Raw genomic sequence first — 25,464 nt, 5'->3', positions numbered from 1 at the left:
GCATTTTGGTTATTGTTGACAAGAAGTTGTTTAAGTTTTTAACATATTTGACCCGTGACCTTGAATATGGGTGAAGGTCATTCATTTGAACAAACTTTGTAGCCCTTCATCTCAGCATGCTACTGGCCAAATATCACCACCCTGGGCATTTTGGTTATTGAGAAGAAGTTGTTTAAAGTTTTTAACACAATTGACCCCTGTGACCTTGAATATGGGTGAAGGTCATTCATTTGAACAAACTTTGTAGCCCTTCACCGAAGCATGCTACTGGCCAAATATCACCACCCTGGGCAGTTTGGTTATTGAGAAGAAGTTGTTTAAAGTTTTTAACATATTTGACCCCTGTGACCTTGAAAATGGGCGAAGGTCATTAATTTTAACAAACTTTGTAGCCCTTCATTCCAGTTTGCTTCTGGCCAAATATCGACACCCTAGGCCTTTCGGTTATTAAGAAGAAGTCGTTTAAAGTAAAATATTGACACCGGACGACGGACGCCGCGCCATGGCATAAGCTCACTTGGCACTTCGTGCCAGGTGAGCTAAAAATATGCCCGAAACTTACCAGGGGAAATAAACTAAAGTAGTTCCGGCGCTTTCATAAATGTTGAGCAGAAGGGTAAGACAATAAGGTAAAATCTATTGAATCCAATACTGTTGGACACAACATATCTGTCAGATCAGACAGGATGTCGGTATACAAAGGTCTTCCATGGTAACTTTAATAAAGAAATTGAATTACAGCATTATGTCGGATTAGACAGGATACGGGAGAACCAAATGGTCAGATTAGACAGGTTTCACTGTAATGTTCCGACCCTCAGACGATCCAGTAGACAATTAGACCCCTATTACACTTGTAAATGGTTGGAGGCTGACAGGTAGACGGTAGGGAGGGGGGAGGGAGCGGGGGAAAGAACACAGGTGTGGGCAGATCGCCAGACCCCACTATCTTCCCTCTAACACATCTGATTAAGCAAGATGTGCCGTTTCCTGTTTAAAAGTGCAGTACCAGTATTGTAGGAACTCAAGTCTCTTTTAGAGTTCATCTTATGATTTCCAGCGCAGATAATGAGCTCGTCCCGAGATGGTATCTGCTTCCGAATATTAACAGCCAGCACAGGCAGATTAGAATGAGAAAAAATATATTAACCCTGTGAAGGGCCGTCAAAACTATAAAGTTAGCTGTAACACTTCTATGTTATGAAAATGTAATATCATGATTTCTGTATCTTATCTTGATACCAAGGTATGGGTAACGACATACTACTGCCCCCTCCCCCCCCACCCCCCACAACAACAAAGTATGGGTTACCGGAGTGCATTTTCCCCTCCCCCTCAGGTATGGGGTATGACAGTTCACCCTCTCCATCCTCTCAGGATTTTTAATACCTTCTCCTCCCCTTCAGGTATTGGTTAATACAGAATATCCCTCCTAATGTATGTCTTATTATTGCCGCCCCACCCGTCCCCTTTCTCCCGTGATATAGGTTATGACAGCACCACCTACCCTCCGTTACATGTATGTATTGTGATGACACAATATTTCTTCTGTAGTCTTATGTATGGCAATAACCAAGTGCCCCCTTGAGTTAGGCCTGCTCACTTCCTATCATCCCCCAAAGTAATGACAGATTCCCCTCATCCAGGTATGTATTATAACTCCCCCCCTCCCCTCCCCCAGAAATGGATTAACACAGTCCCCCTCCCTGAGTTACTTATAAACACCTTCCCCAGAGGTATGTATTATTTACTTCCTCCCCTCCCCCCAGGTATGGGTTATGACACAGTCCCCCTCCCCATAGGTATGTAGTATTACTTCCTCCCCTCCCCCCAGGTATTGATTAAGACACAGTCCCCCTCCCCATAGGGATGTAGTATTACTTCCTCCCCTCCCCCCAGGTATGTATTATTACTTCCTCCTCTCCTCCAAGGAATGGATTATGACACAGTCCCCCTCCCCCGAGGTATGTATTATTACTTCCTCCTCTCCCCCAAGGTATGGATTATGACACAGTCCCCCTTCCCCGAGGCATGTATTATTACTTCCTCCTCTCCCCCCCGGGATGGGTTAAGACTCAGTCCCCCTCCCGTGAGGAATGTATTATTACTTCCTCCCCTCCCCCCAGGTATTGATTAAGACACAGTCCCCCTCCCCATAGGTATGTAGTATTACTTCCTCCCCTCCCCCCAGGTATTGATTAAGACACAGTCCCCCTCCCCATAGGAATGTATTATTACTTCCTCCCCTCCCCCCAGGTATAGGTTAAGACACAGTCCCCCTCCCCATAGGTATGTATTCTTACTTCCTCCTCTCCCCCCAGGTATGGATTATGACACAGTCCCCCTCCCCCGAGGTATGTATTATTACTTCCTCCTCTCCCCCCAGGTATGGGTTAAGACTCAGTCCCCCTCCCGTGAGGTATGTATTATTACTTCCTCCCCTCCCTCCAGGTATGGATTAAGACACAGTCCCCCTCCCCATAGGTATGTATTATAGGTTAAGACACGGACCCCCCCCCCTAGGGATGTATTATTACTTCCTCCCCCCCCCCCAGATATAGGTTAAGACACCGACCCCTCCCCATAGGTATGTATTATTACTTCCTCCCCTCCCCCCAGATATAGGTTAAGACACGGACCCCTCCCCATAGGTATGTATTATTACTTCCTCCCTTCCCCCCAGGTATGGATTATGACACAGTCCCCCTCCCCATAGGTATGTATTATTACTTCCTCCTCTCCCCATAGGTATGTATTATTACTTCCTCCCCTCCCCATAGGTATGTATTATTACTTCCTCCCTTCCCCCCAGGTATGGGTTATGACACAGTCCCCCTCCCCCTAGGGATGTATTATTACTTCCTCCTCTCCCCCCGGTATAGGTTAAGACACAGTCCCCTCCCCATAGGTATGTATTATTACTTACTCCTCTCCCCATAGGTATGTATTATTACTTCCTCCTCTCCTCCCAGGTATGGGTTAAGACACAGTCCCCCTCCCCATAGGTATGTAGTATTACTTCCTCCCCTCCCCCCAGGTTTGGGTTAAGACACAGTCAGTCCCCTCCCCATAGGTATGTATTATTAGGTATGTATTATTACTTCCTCCCCTCCCCCCCGGTATGGGTTAAGACACAGTCCCCCTCCCCCTAGGTATGTAGTATTACTTCCTCCCCTCCCCCCAGGGATGGGGTAAGACACAGTCAGTCCCCTCCCCATAGGTATGTATTATTAGGTATGTATTATTACTTCCTCCCCTCCCCCCAGGGATAGGTTAAGACACAGTCCCCCTCCCCATAGGTATGCAGTATTACTTCCTCCCCTCCCCCCAGGTATGGGGTAAGACACAGTCAGTCCCCTCCCCATAGGTATGTATTATTAGGTATGTATTATTACTTCCTCCCCTCCCCCCAGGTACAGGTTAAGACACAGTCCCCCTCCCCATAGGTATGCAGTATTACTTCCTCCCCTCCCCCCAGGTATGGGGTAAGACACAGTCAGTCCCCTCCCCATAGGTATGTATTATTACTTCCTCCCCTCTCCCCAGGAATGTATTATTACTTCCTCCCCTCCCCCCAGGTACAGGTTAAGACACAGTCCCCCTCCCCATAGGTATGTATTATTACTTCCTCCTCTCCCCATAGGTATGTATTATTACTTCCTCCCCTCCCCCCAGGTATAGGTTAAGACACAGTCCCCCTCCCCATAGGTATGTAGTATTACTTCCTCCCCTCCCCCCAGGTATGGGTTAAGACACAGTCAGTCCCCTCCCCATAGGTATGTATTATTACTTCCCCCCCTCCCCCCAGGTATAGGTTAAGACACAGCCCCCTCCCCATAGGTATGTATTATTACTTCCCCCCCTCCCCCCAGGTATAGGTTAAGACACAGTCCCCTCCCCATAGGGATGTATTATTACTTCCTCCCCTCCCCCCCAGTATAGGTTAAGACACAGTCCCCTCCCCATAGGGATGTATTATTACTTCCTCCCCCCCCCCCCGGTATAGGTTAAGACACAGTCCCCTCCCCATAGGGATGTATTATTACTTCCTCCCCTCCCCCCCAGTATAGGTTAAGACACAGTCCCCTCCCCATAGGGATGTATTATTACTTCCTCCCCCCCCCCCCGGTATAGGTTAAGACACAGTCCCCTCCCCATAGGTATGTATTATTACTTCCCCCCCTCCCCCCAGGTATAGGTTAAGACACAGTCCCCTCCCCATAGGGATGTATTATTACTTCCTCCCCCCCCCCCCGGTATAGGTTAAGACACAGTCCCCTCCCCATAGGGATGTATTATTACTTCCTCCCCTCCCCCCCAGTATAGGTTAAGACACAGTCCCCTCCCCATAGGTATGTATTATTACTTCCCCCCCTCCCCCCAGGTATAGGTTAAGACACAGTCCCCCTCCCCATAGGTATGCAGTATTACTTCCTCCCCTCCCCCCAGGTATGGGGTAAGACACAGTCAGTCCCCTCCCCATAGGTATGTATTATTACTTCCCCCCCTCCCCCCAGGTATAGGTTAAGACACAGTCCCCTCCCCATAGGGATGTATTATTACTTCCTCCCCCCCCCCCCGGTATAGGTTAAGACACAGTCCCCTCCCCATAGGTATGTATTATTACTTCCCCCCCTCCCCCCAGGTATAGGTTAAGACACAGTCCCCTCCCCATAGGTATGTATTATTACTTCCTCCCCTCCCCCAGGTATGGGTTATGACACAGTCCCCCTCCCCCCAGGTATGTATTATTACTTCCTCCCCTCCCCCAGGTATGGGTTATGACACAGTCCCCCCTCCCCATAGGTATGTATTATTACTTCCTCCTTTCCCCATAGGTATGTATTATTGCTTCCTCCCCTCCCCCCAGGTATAGGTTAAGACAAAGTCCCCCTCCCCCTAGGTATGTAGTATTACTTCCTCCCCTCCCCCCAGGTATAGGTTAAGACACAGTCCCCTCCCCATAGGTATGTATTATTACTTCCTCCCCTCCCCCCCAGTATAGGTTAAGACACAGTCCCCTCCCCATAGGTATGTATTATTACTTCCTCCTTATGTATGTATTATTACTTCCACCCCTCCCCCCCGGTATGGGTTATGACACAGTCCCCCCCCCCCCCGGTATGTATTATTACTTCCTCCCCTCCCCCAGGTATGGGTTATGACACAGTCCCCCTCCCCAGAGGTATGTATTATTACTTCCTCCTCTCCTCCCAGGTATGGGTTAAGACACAGTCCCCCTCCCCATATGTATGTATTATTACTTCCTCCCCTCCCCCAGGTATTGGTTAAGACACAGTCAGTCCCCTCCCCATAGGTATGTATTATTACTTCCTCCCCTCCCCCGAGGTATTGGTTAAGACACACTCAGTTCCCTCCCCATAGGTATGTATTATTACTTCCTCCCCTCCCCCCAGGCATGGGTTATGACACAGTGCCAGCTCCTAAGGTGAGGGATTGGTGAAGTGCCAGTTTCAGCAGCCCCCGGTATAGGTTAAGACACAGTCCCCTCCCCATAGGTATGTATTATTACTTCCTCCCCTCCCCCCAGGTATGGGTTAAGACACAGTCCCCCCCCCACATAGGTATGTATTATTACTTCCTCCCCTCCCCCCAGGTATGGGTTATGACACAGTGCCAGCTCCTAAGGTGAGGGATTGGTGAAGTGCCAGTTTCAGCAGTGTGTGAGGGGCTTCCACTATCTCTGCCAGTAATATCCGGCACCGCTTCTGACGTCAATGAAACTGGCTCTGAGAGAAGACAGCTGCAGGGGTATACAAACACACAATGTAGCATCTGCCCTAGTCAGTGCTGCATTCTTACCTACCCAACCTTTTTCCCCCCACAGTGAAGTAGGCCTCGTTTTGTTCATTGCCTCTAGTAATGTATAGACATCTTGTTCCTGTTCTTAAACTTCTGTGAATTACTTATACTTCAAGAGACATGTATTCCTTGGGAGACATATACTCATCAGGAGTTCTATATCCTGGCGTTAATTTTCAAAGAGAGGATTCCACTGGAAATAAAACATCCCAGGCTATATACAGGTACTGGCATACCTGTCTATGGAGTCTCCACCCATAGACAGGTAGTTACTGTATAAAAAAAAAATCCATTTTGTGCTAGTTCTAGGCAGGTGGTCCTAATAGTCTTATAGACAGGTGGTCATAACAGAACAGCTATATAGAAAACACTGGTACAATTTCAAAATGGTCCTTAATGACAGGTGGTTTTATAGAAAGTGGTTTTGAATACAGGCATTTTTTTCATATAGAAAGGTGGTCTTTATATACAGGCAATTTTTATAGATAGGTGGTTTTTGAATATGGCAGTTTTTATAGAAAGGTGGTGTTTATAGATAGGTGGTCTTTATATACAGGCAATTTTATAGGCAGGTGGTCTCTGTACAAAAGTGGTCAATAAAGGCAGGTGATAGTCATTGTCAAGTTGTTACACAAAAACCCTGCTATAATTTTTAAATGGTACCTGTAGACAGGAGGCCTTTATATATAGACTGTTTTTATAGGCCATCTTTATAGATAGTTGGTCATTGTAGACAGGAAGTCATTATAGGCAGATGACCTTTATACACAAGTGGCCTTCATAGACTGGTTTCACTGTATTCAGACACATAAACAAGAAAGATATTTCCATTATTTCTACTTTCATAAATTCAACAGCTAATGAGTCATCTGAAAGAAAATTGCAAAATTACAATATAGTAAAGTATTGGTAACATTCGGACTAAAATTACTGGCAAGTTCAAACATCTTGTAAAGTGCTATCCAGAAAAATGGTTTTGCAAAGAGGAAATACATTCAAGATCTTAAGATATCTTTGAGAGAAATCTTGTCATATAGTACCTAGTCCTCTGCCAGAATGTCACTCCATCATGTTTCCTCATTTCATCATACCCTTCCAACATAGCCTCTCTAGAAATGCACTTGTTAACCCCTCTCATCCTCCTAAATAGGGATTTTGGCATCTCAAATTTTCAGTTTTATCATGCACATCCAAACTTTATTTTTAAAAACACATGCTATAGTTGCATTGTTTTGTTTAATACACATGTTCTAGTTTGTCTTTCCTGCACAAGTGTGGTTTGTTAAGAAACCTGGATGTGCCATTCATAAGAAACACATTGTGGCATCGTCAGATGTCTGGCTACCAATATTTATATATAACATGATAAAACAGGTTAAATATTCATATTTTGTGATCCCATGTGCAACTTCCTTCTCTAAGCTCAGAAAACTTTCCATCTAGCCAGGTAAACCTTAACACTATCCCAATCATTATTCCTTCCATCTTAAATCTTATCTCGATCCAATATATACCTATTATTCAACCAATTAAACCTGTCTTCCACCTTTACCAGGCATTTCTCTCCTTCCTGTTAAATCTCTGACCCACCACTCTGTCAAACCATCCTTACAAACCATGAACTTTCCCTCTGAAGTAAACCTTAATGCTATCCTAATTATTTTCCTTTCACCCTTACTAGACCTTCTCTCCATCCAATAAACCTACACTCCAACCAATTAAATCTTCCCTCCAAACTGTGAAACCTCTGACCCTTCTAACTATGAACTTTCCCTTCATCTGATTAAATCTTCCCTCCACCCTGTTAAACCTTTGACCCTCCACATCCACCCTGTTAAACCTTTGACCTTCCACATCCACCCTGTTAAACCTTTGACTCTCCACATCCACCCTGTTAAATCTTTGACCCTCCACATCCACCCTGTTAAACCTTTGACCTTCCACATCCTCCCTGTTAAACCTTTGACTCTCCACATCCACCCTGTTAAATCTTTGACCCTCCACATCCACCCTGTTAAACCTTTGACCCTCCACCCTGTTAAACCTTTGACCCTCCACATCAACCCTGTTAAACCTTTGACTCTCCACCATGTTAAACCTTTGACCCTCCACATCCACCCTGTTAAACCTTTGACCCTCCACCCTGTTAAACCTTTGACCCTCCACCCTATTAAACCTTGATCCTCCACACCATGAACTTTCTGTCCATCTGATTAAACCTTCCCCCTGTCCTTTCCAGCCTAGTAAACCTTCCCTCCACTCTCTAATATTCAGTGATGATAGGGATAATCAAGAGCATCAAGAAAGTCAAAATAAATGTAATATTAAGTAAAAGTCCTGATGACATACAGTTTCTACTGCTGTAGTTACACACCTATACTACAGAATGACTGTTTTTAACGTCAGTGAATGGTCTGCACTGGATGGAGCCTCTGGCACTGTTCCTGTAATACAGCACAGGGAAGGCTGCCAAGATCAACACAAAGTCTTTAATGGTGAACCACAGATCTAGATCTCACCCAGGTAGCAAGGTACCTTAACAGGTTAGCTTTATCTTAGCATTGCTTTCAGTTGACTTTCATAGACAGAATGAATACTGTTGCCTGGAAACAACTTATTCTATGAAGTGTGAAAGACCTTAATGTCAAATCTGTCATTTCCAGTTGGAATTCATATAGATTTTGAATGCAATCTAAAAGAAAAACAAAACTTCTAGATGCATTTTTTGAAAAATTTCAATATCATAAAAAAATCAATAAATATATCAAACTTCATTTTTTTCGTTTTGTAATGAAAAAACTGCCATCTTCCATAGAAGGTTTGTTACAATTATGTTTTAATAATAAATTCAAAAATAGGTCCATGGCATACATAGCTGATATGAATGCCATCTAAATTTGGCGAATATGGCACTTGTTGGGTGGATATGGAGCGTGGCAGGCGGATATGGCATATGCACAGCTAGCAGTATCACCCATGCAAAACAACCTATACACATTATGATGACTTCATATATTTACATTCTAAATTTTCAGTGTTTATTGCCCGTGTTGTCAGTGCAAACGAGATTCCTGGAACAGCCTTCCGTCACCATAATGTTTGCTTCTAGCAGTTGTCTCATGTTAATAGAGGCGGGAGAAGAAACTTTAAAATGACACTAATCCCAATTGCATTCATAGCCATATGAATGCAATTTCTTATGGTAATGGTTATAGAGGAACTTTCAGTTGAAATGTAAATATATTAAAGTATCACTCTTTTGTGGATCATACATGGGGGAACATCCCTTTTCTGTTCTTGTAGTAACAGGTTTACAAAAACTTTATGTCTTATATATTTACCTGTTCATTCACCTTCTACAACCTCCATAACAAAAACTTGCTATCTTACGAGGGGTGACAGGGTCAAGGTCAGTGACTAATCTCCGTAAATCTTGGAGCCAATGAGGCCCATGATTGATAGGTGGCGTCTATTTCAATGTATCAATATATACTACCGCTGACAAAATCAATCTGTACCGTCAGGTTTTTACTTAGAGGTGACGATTAAAGCGTTCCACATCAGCACACACGCACACTTCTACTGGCCCAGTAGGTCCCAATACCCACATTTAGATCGGAGTGATCGCTGAGATGAAACCTAATGTATAGGATATCTATATTTGTAAGTGGATCACTGTCAAATGTATGTTAAAAGGACCACAATGTGGTCATGGGAAGATATGATATGATGGCTAATTCATTGCTTATTCTCAAATGACATTTATCTCTAAATTTTATTTGCCAGGTATGCGTTTTGGGTTTTCCAGAATCAAATGATTTTGAAGTCTGAATCATATATTTCCCACAATATACATATTTGAACTACTTGTACGATATCTTACTTTAGTTAAGTGTTTGATATTCTTGCAACACCCAAACACCCAAGGTCATGCAGTGACTGAGTTCTGAGGTGACACAGTGGGAGAACATATGTCCTATTTCAATTTCCAACCGACTGTATTGTTATAATCGAACCTAGACACATTAGCATGGCACCCTCTCGGTGACATTTTCTGACAACAGCCTTAATGAAGGAGGTTTTGGAGACATTACAAACATGAAAGACAAATAGAAGATTCCGAGTAGTTCAATGATGGCTACATACTGTACAACGTTCGTTGCAGTTTATTTTTTGTCTATTTTGACCTCCTTAATGAGACTGGATTAATCATTACAGCAAACATTGGTCAACAACATAATATACAAAGCAATTAAAAATAAAATGTGAAATGAAAACTGAGCGAATATAGATTTTGCCGGCGAAGGGTGAAAGTTTGAGAAGACTAAAATGTCCTGGTCTGGTATACAGTATCAGTTTTGGTCTCTTGAGTGTGACCGAGATGTGGGACACCGTGGGGGTTCCGAGGGTTATCTTTTGTCAATAAAAATTCAGTGAAACATTTGTTTCCATATGATTTGTTTAACAATTTTCCTGCATTCACTCTTTATTCCACACAAATTCCTTTCTTTTTCTTATCCATTGCATAGTTTTTAATATCAAATTAACATTTTGAATTGACAGAAATCATTTTTATTTCAAAAAATGTCTACACGCTTATATATATATATATATATATTCATACGCGGCTTATAGAGACGTTTCCGCCAGCATTTAAGGAGTGTTATCCCGGTTTCCGACCAGTAAAGAGAACGGAAAAACACTAAAACTTGTCCGTATGTTAACTAAGCAACTGGTGACAGTTGCAAATAGTATCACAATGTATGGAAACCATTTGTCTTGTAAATTGTTGGTGATCTATTGAGGAAGATATACCAGTATAAGGGAATCTCAAAGAAACAGGAAAAGACCTTCTGTATGTCATTTGTAAGGCATGTGCAGGAGTCGACACTTACACTAGTCCGCTAGTTCTGGAATTGTAGGTTTCAGCAAAGACTACTGGGAAAATTATGATTATGAAATAAGAATATTCCTTTTCAAAATTTAGAAAACTGCTTTAAATAAGAAATATTGAACGATTATTGTCAAAATGTTCCTAAAACTTCACCAATTCCTTTCCTATGTACTTTTTCATACCATTATATAATAGAAAATGGTAGTTTCATGTGTGAATTAATAAATAAACTCTGTGGTCATTACCAGATTGTGAGTTTACCTCGATATAATAACAATATTCATTTAAACACATCCAGACAGCACACTTTGTTGCACCAGGTATATAAACTTTACTATTGTAGATCAGGTAACCCAAATTTTACATACAGAGAATTCCGTTACAGTATGTATATTTGTAGAAGTAAGCAGAGCCTATTATACATAGAATCATTCCAGTACGTAAACTTGTAGATGGAGTTATGCCTGAAAGGTCGACATATTCCCATGGCCGTACCGATGACACCAAATTTGACATTGCTGCGACCCCTAATCAACAACACGCCACACCGATTACTGCAACAAAAAGTGCCAGCCCGACAAGAAATTAACACCGCCACAGATATCACCTTGAAATTGCGTAAGAAATCAAACGCTTTTGTCACCCAGAATGGCAGTATGAACTGTCAATTACACGATGACATTTACAAATGACCTTTGCCCTAAGATGGGAACTAGCGACTGTTATGTATGACATGCATGCTTACACAGATCATAATTACATGTAACTTCTCCGGAAATGGGGCCCCTTTCCTACCACATTAATCTTATACAGAAGGGATATACAAAATGTATGCTAATTACACTTTTAAAGAGGGAAGAACTATTTTCAGTACAGTAGGCAGTGTACAGTATTAAATCCTAGCAGTTTCCCATTTATTTCGTTTACAGTGTCGATAAGTTTATCAGCCTTTTTTAAAGTAAAAAAAAAAAGATTTTTGTACACCAGAAAAAATTGAGGTCAACTTCATACCTTACAAATTTCAGTTATGAAACATTAAATTTGATTATTTGGCACGGGAAAAAATCAAAACAAATGAACAGCTTGCCTATCCCTCAGGTGTTATTCTGTGATATGGGATTGGCTGATATGTGTGGGATTCTGTAAAACAAGGTCTTGTTTCTCGCTTACACTAGCTGTAATACAATTACAATGCTAACCCTTCATCTTGGATCATTGTAGGAGTTTGAGCATGTGCTCAATTACAGATGGTCGCTCAATTGTAAATTGTAATCAGGCCCAAAAGTGGAATTTAAAGTTAATGAACATGTACATGATCGGGGCCCACTTGCATAAATCGTCTTAAAGTTAAGGAAAATCTCAAGCAATGTAATTGTCAATGGGAGATCTTAGACTTGAGGAAATCTCAAGAGTTAGGATGTTTTATACAAGGGCCCGGCCGGGCCTTAGTGGAATGTACATTAAATAAAATAGTACATAATCAGGGCTCATAGATAAATGTTAGTGCCAGGAATCAATTTGAAATTCAAGATTGGTTATCAACCTTTCAGATCTATCAAATAATATGGCGATCTTGTTAATTTTCGGAAATATCAGTCTTCCATCCAGTAACAAGTATTCAAAACATTATGATTCAAGTGTTATTTGGTTGAAATGTCTTGATATCATTCTGACAGCTGATTTATTAACTCGGCACATTGTAGCTTAGTGAGTTGTTCTTGCCATATATAGTCAAGACACTGGTTATTTGCACTCTTTGCTTGACGAAGGAAACCGTTGTTTTTGAAAGCTTGCAATTGATTGTTCAGTAAATTGATAAAAAAAGATGTATCTGATATTGATTTGTTCATGACAAATTTATAAAACTAATCTTAAAAAGCATAAAAATTGATAACTAAATTAAATACATGTCAAATTTTGAATCAACTGATGCATCTGATAATTCGTACATCACGTTTTAATGATCAGAAGATGCTGTTTAGCCGACTCCTGGCCTACAGCCTTGTTTTACACGATCCCCTTGGAGCGCATCAGAAGGGCCCCGCCCAGTACTACAACATGTGGCTGATATTCCCCCTATCACTCCAACAAATAACAGTATGCACCTAGGAGGCAGATTACACTTCAAAACACTAAATCTACACTGCCAAATCAGTGTAGGCCTAGCATCACGCTTCAAAACCTCCCAAATGTTCCGACACAAATCAGACTATCTACCGTGATTGTCTCCAATTTTATCACACAATACTTTCCTTGGATTGAAAATAACCAAGCAAGGACATCAATCCTAAACATTGGAATATTGAAAATTCACCGATTGCATGAAAGTTTTCGGATCAATGTACAAAAGGAAGTTGACCAGACTTACAACGCTAGAGAAACCCCAAATCTCACTAACCACCGTTCTTATCGGTGCTCAAACTACATTATGTACCAAGCCAAAATTCTTGGTTCTGTTTATTTACAAACCAGTCGCTCCATAATTTTTCATCTCTGCAATCTATGATAATTTCTTTTTCAACTTTAGAATATTTTCAACACTTTGAGGAAATCAGATTTTTATTTAGTGTTATCTATTTTCTGTAAATATTTTCCTATCGAATCCTGCAACCTAACTGCTATACTTTTGTGCATTCGTTCAAACCAAAGACATAATATAATGTAAATATCCAGCTTTTTTGTAAAAAGTTGAATTGAAATGGTCAGAATACTTCAGATTAACAATACTTGTAAGTGGGTGGGCAATTAAAGATATCAGGAAACAGGTAGGTGGAGGAATGAGTGAATGGGAAATGGAAAGGTGATGGAGGTTGCAAGTGAGTGAAAAAATAAAAATGGAGTAATGAGTGTAAGTCACTGAGTAAGTGAGCTGGGTAATGAGTGTAAGCCACTGAGTAAGTGAGCTGAGTAACGAGTGTAAGCCACTGAGTAATGAGTGTAATCCACTGAGGAAGTGAGCTGGGGAATGAGTGTAAGCCACTGAGTAAGTGAGCTGAGTAACGAGTGTAAGCCACTGAGTAATGAGTGTAATCCACTGAGGAAGTGAGCTGGGGAATGAGTGTAAGCCACTGAGTAAGTGAGCTGAGTAATGAGGGTAAGCCACTGAGTAAGTGAGCTGAGTAATGAGGGTAAGCCACTGAGTAAGAGAGCTGGGTAATGAGTATAAGCCACTGAGTAAGTGAGCTGGGTAATGAGTATAAGCCACTGAGTAAGTGAGCTGGGTAATGAGTGTAAGCCACTGAGTAAGTGAGCTGAGTAATGAGTGTAAGCCACTGAGTAAGTGAGCTGGATAATGAGTATAAACCACTGAGTAAGTGAGCTGAGTAATGAGTGTAAGCCACTGGGTAATGAGTATAAGCCACTGAGTAAGTGAGCTGAGTAATGACTGTAAGCCACTGAGTAAGAGAGCTGAGTAATGACTTTAATCAACTGAGTAAGTGAGCTGTGTAATGAGTGTAATCCCCTGAGTAAGTGAGCTCAGTAATGAGTGTAATTCTCTGAGTAAGTTAGCTGGGTAATGAGTATAAGGCGCTGAGTAAGTGAGCTGAGAAATGAGTGTAAGCCAGTGGGTAATGAGTATAAACCACTGACTAAGTGAGCTGAGTAATGACTTTAATCAACTGAGTAAGTGAGCGGAGTAATGAGTGTAAGACACTGAGTAAGTGAGGTGGATAATGAGTATAAGCCACTGCGTAAGTGAGCTGAGTAATGAGCATAAGCCACTGAGTAATGAGAGAAAGCCACTGAGTAAGAGAGCTGAGTAATGACTGTAAGCCACTGAGTAAGGAGTGTAAGCCACTGAGTAAGGAGTGTAAGCCACTGAGTAATTGAGCTGAGTAATGAGAGTAAGCCACTGAGTACGTGAGCTGGATAATGAGTATAAGCCACTTAGTAAGTGAGCTGAGAAATGAGTGTAAGCCACTGGGAAATGAGAGTAATCCACTGAGTAAGAGAGCTGAGTAATGACTGTAAGCCACTGAGTACGTGAGCTGGATAATGAGTATAAGCCACTGCGTAAGTGAGCTGAGTAATGAGGGTAATCCACTGAGTAAGAGAGCTGGGTAATGAGGGTAAGTCACTGAGTAAGTGAACTGGCCAACGAGTATAAGCCACTGCGTAAGTGAGCTGAGTAATGAGTACAAGCCACTGAGTAAGTAAGCTGGGTAATGAGTATAAGCCACTGAGTAAGTGAGCTGAGTAATGAGTGTAATCCACTGATTAAGAGAGCTGAGTAATGAGTGTAAGTCACTGAGTAAGTGAACTGGGTAATGAGTATAAGCCACTGAGTAAGTGAGCTGAGTAATGAGTATAAGCCACTGAGTAAGTGAGCTGAGTAATGAGTGTAAGCCACTGAGTAAGTGAGCTGGGTAATGAGTGTAACCACTGAGTAAGTGAGCTGAGTAATGAGTGTAATCCACTGAGTAAGTGAGCTGAGTAATGAGTGTAATCCACTGAGTAAGTGAGCTGGGTAATGAGTGTAAGCCACTGAGTAAGTAAGTGAGCTGGGAAGAATAAGTTTAAAAGTAGAGCTATAAGTGTGAACAGTGAAGAATGAGTGAAGAATGGAGAAGAGCTTGTGGGTAAGGGAGAAAATCAGCTAATGCATGAGTAAGGAAATGAATGAGAGTGAGTGAGTGAGTGAGTGAGTGAGTGAGTGAGTGAGTGAGTGAGTGAGAAATTAAGTGACTAAGTGAGCAAGTAAGAAAATGAGCAAGGAAGTAAGTGAGTGAGTGAGAAAATAAGTGAGTGAGTGAGTAAGTGAGCGAGTGAGAAAGAAAGTGAATGAGGAAGTTAGTGAGTGAGTAAGTAAGTAAGTGAGGGAGTGAAAAAGTAAGTGGGTGAGAAAGTAAGTAAGTGGGGGAATGAGTAAGTGGGAAAGTAAGTGAGTGAGTAAGTGGGTGAGAAAGTAAGCGAATGGGTGAGAAAGAATGACTTAGTGGGGAAATGAATGAGAGTAGGAGTAATTGAGTAAAAATGTTAAGTAGTGAGTACATATACATGGATGGAAGAATTGATATTTACTGAGAGTGACTGATAAAACAAATGAAGGAATGGGAAATTTTGTGAGTGATAAAATTTGGATGTGAGTAAACTAGCAAGTGAGTGGAAATTGAGTGTAAGCATGTAAACGTGAACAAGCAAGAAATAGTGAACGAGTGAGTGAATAAGGAAGAGTTTGAAGATATGCAAGTAGAAATTGAGCGAGTAGAAGGAAGAATGAGTGAGTTGGAAATATGGGAATCTGTGGGATTAGGAAGGGAGTTATTGAGTGTGTGAGCAAGTTTGAGTAAGTGAGAGAGAGAAAGTAATTCAGTGGCTAACCAACCACATCAGAGAGTGAGTTAGTCAGGAATTAAAGAAATGAGCAAATGAGTAATTGAGTTAAGGACTAAGCAAGTGATAAACACTATGAACTGGTAGTGCCAGTCATCATTTTGTCTTACCTCTTTACTTGGCACACAGAGTGGGGTCCCTTCCTTGAGGAATCCGTCTTCTATGATAACACCACACACAATAGGGTCACGTGAGTTAAAGATGAACTGGGGTAGAATGCGAACCTTACAAGGAAACACTGCTATATGTCTATAAAGGTCCTGATTTTTCTTTTTGATAGCGTTTCTATAGGCAATGAACTTGTCAAACAAGTTATAAATAATGTCTGCGGTAAATATTGTTACACCTAAATTGTCTGCCATCTCTTGAGCTTCCCTCTCCACCCTCACATCAAATGCAAGAATCGTAGCATACCTGTTGAGAAAAACAACAAAATAAAAAATGATAATTCTGTTATTGATAAGACATTTTAACAATCATTATAAAGTGTCAGTGCAAATATTATTTAACTCATTCACCCCTGAAATTTCATCATTAACTATTCCAACCTTTGAATTGGAAGAGTTCAAATGTGTCTTCAGGGGTGAATGAGTTAAATGGAAATCAATGACCAAAATCTTTCTTACAATTTTCTAAATATAGAAAAGTAGTCTATAAAAAGAAGAAATAAACAATTTTAAACTTTTTTTTTCCTTGTAGAAAATTTTAACAGAAAAGTGCACTGATGATGCAATGGAAAATAATATACACAAACAGATTAAAAAGTGCTAAATAAGATTACTCTTAAACATGTATGTTTACAGAATGATAATAAGTGCATCAAATCACTCCTACAAAAAGGTATCTGGGGTATGTTACTGACTCAAACATAACATGCAGTTCCCAGCCAAAACAACGGACTCTGGGGCATAAAAATGGCCTACAAAGTTTCTAGTGAACAGTAACCTTCCTTGAGTAACCCTTATATCACAAAATCTGTGATTGGTGAAGCTTTTTTTTTAGCAACCTGATACCAGTGTCGTTGTTGACATATACAATGAAAACAGAAATGTATAGGAAAATGATGATAATTATAAAATCCTAGAGTGACCCGACCCTTTGGTTCAGCCACAGAAAATAAAATTGGTCAAACCTTTTTTGAGTGACCCTTCAGCCGAAGTAGCTGGGGTTGGTCAACTCTTTCGTAAGTAACCCTTCAGCCAAAGAAACTGGAGTTGGTCAACTCTTTCTTAAGTAACCCTTCAGCTGAAGAAACTGGGGTTGGTCAACCCTTCAGCCACAGAAAAAGGGGCTTATAAAGTCAGCCAATATTCGGTCAATAAAATCAAATCATTAAACCTACGAAATAAAAGCTTTAATTAAATATAATAAGGAGCCTTTAATAAAAACTACCACAGTTGATGTTTTAGAACTGATGTACTTAATGAGTACTAAGGATATGTGGCTAAAGCTAGCCGCCAAGGGAGGGGGGGGGGACATTCACTGGTAGTGATTCTAGGTTGGACAGGAATTCTCTAAGTACCAGACTTCTGTATTAGCCAGTACAGTCTCTATGACCTCATTCCGAATATTTGTGGTCATCGCTACTCTTACTGGCATTGGGGAGGGAAAGTGGAAGACATTTTAACAAATTCCTTCTGGCCGTAAGGTTACTTAGGTGGAGGTGAACAGGTAGTACCAAAACCACAGAACTACTATAGCAGCCGATAACCAGGAGCATTGACATGGCAAGATGCTTCAGATGTTCTTCAGCAAAACCACAGGGCTACTGTACCAGTGATAACGTGGAAATATTGACATGGCAAGATGCTTCAGATATTCACTAACAACACTGCCAGGTTAGCAATACAAAGCTTAGTTAACACAAATGTCCCTAAGTTGGAATAATTTGAATAATTACCTTAATTCAAGATTAATGGGGGTATTCAATACATCCAAGTAACCACTGTATGCAGGGAAATTTTCACTGCACTTTTGCCTTTCTTTACCCTCCATAATGTGGGCAAATTAATCCTTACAGTGAATATTAGTGAACAAGATAATTTACACTTGCACTAGACAAATATCGATTTTACCGGAGAAAGACAAAAGTTTAACTGGGCAAGGGTTTCCTTGAATACAATATATAGTTATTACCTAATATGACATTAAATAAAATCATCTTTTTAAACATATTACATACCTTTTTTTAATTTTCATGGTAATTTGCCATTTTGAATAAATTAAATATTTTGTGAATCATCTGAAATATTTAGAGACCAACTCTGATTTAGAGATGAAGTAAGTATTTGGTAAACCTGTATTCAGAGTCCACCTTTGAAAAATCTATGAAGTGATCTCTTGCTGCAGGTGGTCTCTTAATACAGCCTTGGTTAACTCATTCACCCCTACCTATCTAAACTGGACCTGCCCAGTCTTTGATTTGGTAGGGTTTAAATGTGACTTTAGGGGTGCATCAGTTAACAATGAAACTTGTTGCAATGGAGAGTTTGAAAGTGGTCTCTTAACACAGGTCATCTCTTGGGCAGGTTTGAGTGCAAGAAATAAAATATCTTTTATTGGATGAAGAACTTTGAGAAAGATACACTTTGGGGTATTCAAAGTTTGTAGTAATGTGACATTGAATGAACATTGAATCAAAGGAATTGACACAAATGTTGTTTAAAACCGTTTCACCACTGTAGACCATCATTAACTCATTCAGATCAATGCATGGTAGAGTCTACTAGAGTTACATAGGGTTGAAAGGGTTAAATATTCACCCTTTGCTGATAAAACCGATATTCACTCAGTTTTAATTTGTCTTTCACAAGTTATTGAAATATAAGTAGTGTATGGTATGTACCAATATTCCTTGCCATGATAAATTCACTCTCATTGGAGAGGTTGAAAAATGCGAAATTTACACTGCAACAAAAAAATCCTGGTATACAGTCTTTTCATAATGTCTAGTGGCTAGATTGATCGCCGACCCGACACTGGGGAAAACTTAGTGTTAGCCATTATGACGACGTCCAACTTCACTATGGGGAAGACTAGTGGTTAGCGGCTAAGTTGACCTCTGACCTCTACAAAGGATACTACGTCCAGTTTTTTTGTGTTCACACAGCTCAAGTAACTTTCGCCCAGATCTCTTCTCGTTTTCCATTTCTGCTCTGTCAGAGTGCCGTTTAGGTTACCAAATCTATTTTGGTCACTTAGTCCACACATGAACTCTTATAACTATATTCCAAGCTTGGTTTGTTTAACATAGCACCCATCACACTGACACTACTGGGTGTTTTTTTTAATTTAGACTGACGTTATCCACATGGGCCACTGCGGCCATATCAGCTGTTCCGTCTGAGCCTAACATTTTTGTGGTCAACCACAAGTCCAGTATCAAACTAAACAGTCTGGTCACTTTGCCAGTCTGGAACTAGTGTGACCGGTCACTGTGAGTGCAGTACAACTAAGGAACTTTTCTGGAGTATGGCTTTCTGAGTATTCTTGTCTCCGATAATGAGTATCTCAGATTTTAATAATGGAGGCCAAATTGTAGCCAGATTTTGGCCCCACTCCAAATGAAGAATAGTGTGATTTTTTCCCAATCAAATTGTTTTCCATTTTTTCTCCTTATGTTTTAGAGGACGATGCAATATCTAATATATAAGAGAAAATAATCTTTCATGAAGTAAATATATATTTGTCTTTTAGATGATACTTTGTGAAGAAATTGATTTTCCTTATAATTCCAAAAGCTCCCAATTAAGTTTACAGCATAACCGTTAATTACAAAGCCACTAGTCCCATTTCCAAAATACTGAAAAAGCGCCTGAGCGCTTTGCTTTTGAAGTATGATGGAATGGGTATTGCCTTCCCACACCATAGCTACTGTTTCTGAAGTATCTGAAGTATCTGAAATATCTAGTTGACTTACTGAGTATCATGCTCCAACATAATAGAAGCCTTCATAATGTCTTTTCTGTGAACTGGTCCAATATTTATGCCGGCATACTGAAATAAAGAGAAATCTGATCAAATTTCAAATCTTAAACATTCCACCCTTGTATTGCTGATATGTATTCAGAAATTATTATAACACAAAGAATGTGAATATTACTGTGAAATCACTCATTTTTGTGGAGTTTCAAATGGGTAATCTTATCTAAGTACATAAAGCAATTCCCCGTTTGAGTAGGTATTCATAATCCACAAATTCATGTAACCATGAAATTTGGGCCCACAAAAATATCTGATTTCGAAGTATATTGTAAGGGTAGATATATATGAATTATTAGGTAGGAATGTACAACCAAATATATTGCAACATTAAACAATATACTAAAATTCTAAATAGCCCAATCCTAATTCGGCACAGTAGTTGTGGTGGGGAAAGTGCTAATATAAATATATATAAGTTTTTCTGTAAAAACTCATTTTGTGGTCACTTATCCTGCAAATTTTGGCGTTATAAAGGGGTTCGTCGATACAACAAGATAGCTGTTAGCAGGCAATATCTGGAGGTCTGTAAGATGTTCATTAACTCATTCAACCCTGAAGACACATTTTAACTCCTTCATTTCAGGGGTGAATGAGTTAAATCTGTTTAACTAAAAAAATACTGCTAACCATGGCCATATCTATACTTACTGGAATATTGGACACTTTAAGAAATTCCAGAAGAGCTTCCAATGAGCCGAGTGTAGAAGCTTGTACAAACACGCCTCGTTCTGAGAGCTTGATGGAGTTTAGAGCCTCTTTGAGTGCTGCAGACAGTTCCTCCTGTAAAAGACAACGTTCAACAAGATTTTGAGTGTTAGTTCAACTGAGCTGTTTGGTACTGCTTGAGTTAACTTAGGACAGTATGAGAGAGATTTCAGCCCTGAAAATCAACACATTTCAAACCTACGGACCTGTAACTTGTGACATTTCACTGGCCCATCTGCCATCTATACTTGCCAAGTCTTCCTATTTTGTTCAGAGACGCCCACTTTTTCAACTTCATTTTATAACTTTTGAAATCACTGGAATTCTCTATATCATACTTTTTGTTCAAACTCAATAATTCATTGCATAAAGTAGCTTAAAATACGGCACTTTATATATTTATGTCAAATACAAATCATTATAAGTCATCTTAGATGCTTTTAGGTTTTGCCATATAGGTTCTCCCAATGAAACATGTCAAAGGTGGCAAGGAAAGAATGGGTGGTTGGGTGGTGCAGTGGATAAGCTTTGGTCTTTCACCAGACAACCAGAGTTCAATTCCCTAATCAGATGTTAAAAAGTATTTATGTCACCTGTCTGTTCATGTTATTTCAGTTTCTCACATTTTAAGACCCTCTGCCTGCTTCCATCCTTGCAAGAGCGATAAATATCAGATGGGAAAACTTGTTTCATAATTGATGGGAATTTAAACTAAGTTTACCAAGAAAGTATGCCCCGTTATCTATAATATCCTAAGCTAGGTTTTTAGTCCTTTATGCTGTCCTGTCTCCTTACACTTCCATTCCACCCCTTACCATTCCATCCACCCTTATGGACATCTCCTTACACTTCCATTCCCCCCCCTTACCATTCCATCCACCCTTCTTGACATCTCCTTACACTCCAATCCAACCCCTTACCATTCCATCCACCCTTCTTGACATCTCCTTACACTCCAATCCAACCCCTTACCATTCCATCCACCCTTCTTGACATCTCCTTACACTCCAATCCACACCATTACCATTCCATCCACCCTTATAGACATCCTCTTACACTCCAATCCACCCCATTACCGTTCCATCCACCCTTATAGACATCCTCTTACACTCCAATCCACCCCATTACCGTTCCATCCACCCTTATAGACATCCTCTTACACTCCAATCCACCCCATTACCGTTCCATCCACCCTTATAGACATCTCCTTACACTCCAATCCACCCCCTTACCATTCCATCCACCCTTATATAAAGACATCTCCTTACACTCCAATCCACCCCCTTACCATTCCATCCACCCTTATAGACCTTTCCCAATATTAGTCCACTTACCACTAATCCTTCACACTCCTTTCTTCCCCTTACACCCTTCCTCCTCTTTATACTCTATCCACCACTTTACATTCATCCCCTCACCCACCTTACACTCTTTTCTTCCCTCTACATTTCACTTTCACACTTATAATTCAAGCTTCCTCCTCCTAAATTTCTCCTTTCTTACATTCTTCTTCCACTTACAATCTACTCCCATTACACTTTCTTCCACTTATTTAAGAGCCTTCCCTCTTACACTCTTTCTATCCTTATACTTTATCCACCACCCCCTACACTCCCTAAACTTCTACACTTACATCCCCCTTATTTTACACATCCTTCCTCCCTTCATAATTTCCACCTCCTTACACTAGCCTTCCTTTCACCTCTTCCTTATTACACTCCCATTGCACTTTTCTCTTCCTCTAATGCTCTTTCTATCCTTATGCTCCACCCCCTTACACTCACCATACTGCTACACTTTCATTCCCCCTCCTTTTACACTTCCTTTCTCCATTTACAATACCTTCCTTTTTAAACCCCGCCTTACTTCCTTACACTTCCCTCCCCTCACATTCTTTCCTCTTCCCCAAAACACTCCCTTATTCTACCTTTCATTTACACTTCACTCCCCTTACATCCTTCCCTCCTCCCTTTTATACTCCCCCTTCACTTCCCTCCCCTTACACCCTTCCCATTACACTCCCAAATACCACCCTTCATTTACACTTCCCTTAAACTACCCTCCCCTTAAACCCTTCCCATTAACACTCCCAAATACCACCCTTCATTTACACTTCCCTTAAACTACCCTCCCCTTACACCCTACCCCTCTCCATTACAATACCCTTCCCTTACACCAATATCTCTCTCCACCGACGCTCTTTCCTCCTCCCCATTACAATACCCCCCCCCCCTTACTCCTTTCCTCCTCTCCATTACAATACCCTCCCCTCACTCCTTTTCTCCTCCCCATTACAATACCCTCCCCTTACACCCTACCTCCTCCCCATTACAATACCCTCCCCTTACACCCTACATCCTCCCCATTACAATACCCTCCCCTTACACCCATACCTCTCTCCTCATTACAATACCCTCCCCTTACACCCTACCTCCTCCCCATTACAATACCCTCCCCTTACCTCTCTGCTCATTACAATACCATCCCCTTACATCTTTTCCTCTTCCCCATTACAATATCCCCTTACACCAATATCTCTCTCCCCTTACACCCTACCTCCTCTCCATTACAATACCCTCCCCTTACACCCATACCTCTCTCCTCATTACAATACCCTCCCCTTACACCCATACCTCTCTCCTCATTGCAATACCCTCCCCTTACATATTTTCCTCCTCCCTATTACAATATCCCCTTACACCCATACCTCTCTCCTCATTACAATACCCTCCCCTTACACCCTACCTCCTCCCCATTACAATACCCTCCCCTTACCTCTCTGCTCATTACAATACCATCCCCTTACATCTTTTCCTCTTCCCCATTACAATATCCCCTTACACCAATATCTCTCTCCCCTTACACCCTACCTCCTCTCCATTACAATACCCTCCCCTTACACCCATACCTCTCTCCTCATTGCAATGCCCGTCCCCTTACACCCTTTCCTCCTCCCCATTACAATACCCTCCCCTCACACCTTTTCCTCCTCCCCATAACAATGCCTGTCCCCTTACACCCTTTCTTTCACCCCATTACAATACCCTCCCCTTACACCAATACCTCTCCCCCCCCCCCCCCNCTCCCCTTACATTATTTCCTCCTCCCCATTACAATACCCCCCCTTTACCTCCTCCCCATTACAATACCCCCAGCTTACCTCCTCCCAATTACAATACCTTCCCCTTACACCCTTTCCCCCTTCCCATTACAATACCCTCCCCTTACACCCATATCTCCCCGCCCATTACAATACCCTCCCCTTACACCCTGTCCTCCTTCCCATTACAATACCCTCCCCTTACACTCATACCTCTCTCCCCGGACTCCCTACCTCCTCCCTATTACAATACCCTCCCCTTACACCCATACCTCTCTCCCCGGACTCCCTACCTCCTCCCAATTGCACTACCCTTCTTTTACACTCCCTCAATTCAATGTTATGATGGCCGTGCTATCATTTGGATTCCATTGCTAATCATGATATTTCTTTGCCCTGATATTTGGTGCTGCCATCGCGAGCAGACATGTTTATCAGGCTACTGACTGCATGTTTAAGCCTATCATTTTTGAAAACAAGGAGCTGGTATGAGCTGTGATCCCTCCTTCACAAGGTTTTAGACCCGAGATAATTGATCTAAGTTTATCATCTCTACCCTGTAATTACCTATGACTGGGGGAACCACCCTTCCTATCTGCTGATAACACAAGCTTCTATGAAAGGCTTCTCAGCCCTGCAGCATAATCTCGTATAAAATCACCTACAAAATCTTCTCCTTTTGCATATGTAACCGAGATAGCATGTTTCTCCGCCATATCTTTTACATATGTTGTTCGCAGGCTTCCTGCAACCATGCTTCCGAAATAATTAACCCATCCATCTTCAATATATAAATCCTGTAGGCCTCAGGTGTGGTAGAATGAATACTGTATATCAGAGAGAAAAAATTGCCCGGTTTCATCGACGAAATTCATATTTCCCTTGTGATACTTTCGCAAGTCTTAGAATATCAAACCATAGATAATAGATCTTGGAGATAGAGATTTGCTTAAGACCTACTGAAATTTTAATCGACTAGACTTTGTTCAAGAAAATTTGACTTATACAGTAAAACCTTGTTATACTTCCACCATTTGCCCAGAGAAATTTTGGCATTATAAAGGGGTTTGACCTAGTGTTTTTATGGTGATTGTCTATTGGTCGACCATTAAGTTTGATCTTTGTTTCAAAGTGGAAGAACTATCTATAGTCTGTTGCTTTCTTTTTTATTTATTAGCCATAATGACGAAATCACCTTCTTTATATATAATGCATGCTGAAAAAGGTGAAAATTAAATTGCAGGAAGTGCACAGAGGTACATGGATGGTTGGAGGTGGGTAACAGAGTACTGTGTGGAGAGATATGAGAATGCATAATGTAGATTTGTTTAAGGATATATCAATGGGGAGGGGTATGTTGGCTGGTAGGATATGTTGGTTTAAGGGATAGGTTGATTGGAGGGGTATTGGCTGAAGGGGTATATTATTTAGAGGGGTAGATTGGTTTGGATGGGTAATGACTGAAGGGGTATTTCAATAGGGGGGTAAATTGGTTTGGGCTGGTATTGGCTGAAGGGGTATATCATTTGGCGGGGAAATTGGTTTGGACGGGTATTGGCTGAAGGGGTATATTTTTTAAAAGGGTAAATTGGTTTGGGCAGGTATTGGCTGAAGGGGTATATCA

The 25,464-nt window shown here is 41.1% G+C and overlaps 1 protein-coding gene across 1 annotated transcript in view; it reads right to left on the bottom strand.

Annotated features, from left to right (window-relative positions):
- LOC110459204 (eukaryotic translation initiation factor 5B-like) overlaps positions 1-25,464 on the bottom strand; it is an 87,523-nt gene that overhangs the window by 13,695 nt on the left and 48,364 nt on the right. The window contains exons 22-24 of the mRNA XM_021511345.1: positions 20,684-20,815; positions 19,971-20,047; positions 16,162-16,465 (exon numbers count right to left, since the gene is read on the bottom strand). Coding sequence (XP_021367020.1) covers positions 16,162-16,465; positions 19,971-20,047; positions 20,684-20,815 — 513 coding nt within the window. The remainder of the gene's footprint in view (positions 1-16,161; positions 16,466-19,970; positions 20,048-20,683; positions 20,816-25,464) is intronic.

The sequence above is a fragment of the Mizuhopecten yessoensis genome, unplaced genomic scaffold (assembly GCF_002113885.1).
Source record: "Mizuhopecten yessoensis strain PY_sf001 unplaced genomic scaffold, ASM211388v2 scaffold9987, whole genome shotgun sequence".
NCBI lineage: Eukaryota > Metazoa > Mollusca > Bivalvia > Pectinida > Pectinidae > Mizuhopecten > Mizuhopecten yessoensis.
This window is presented reverse-complemented; position numbering and strand designations above follow the sequence as displayed.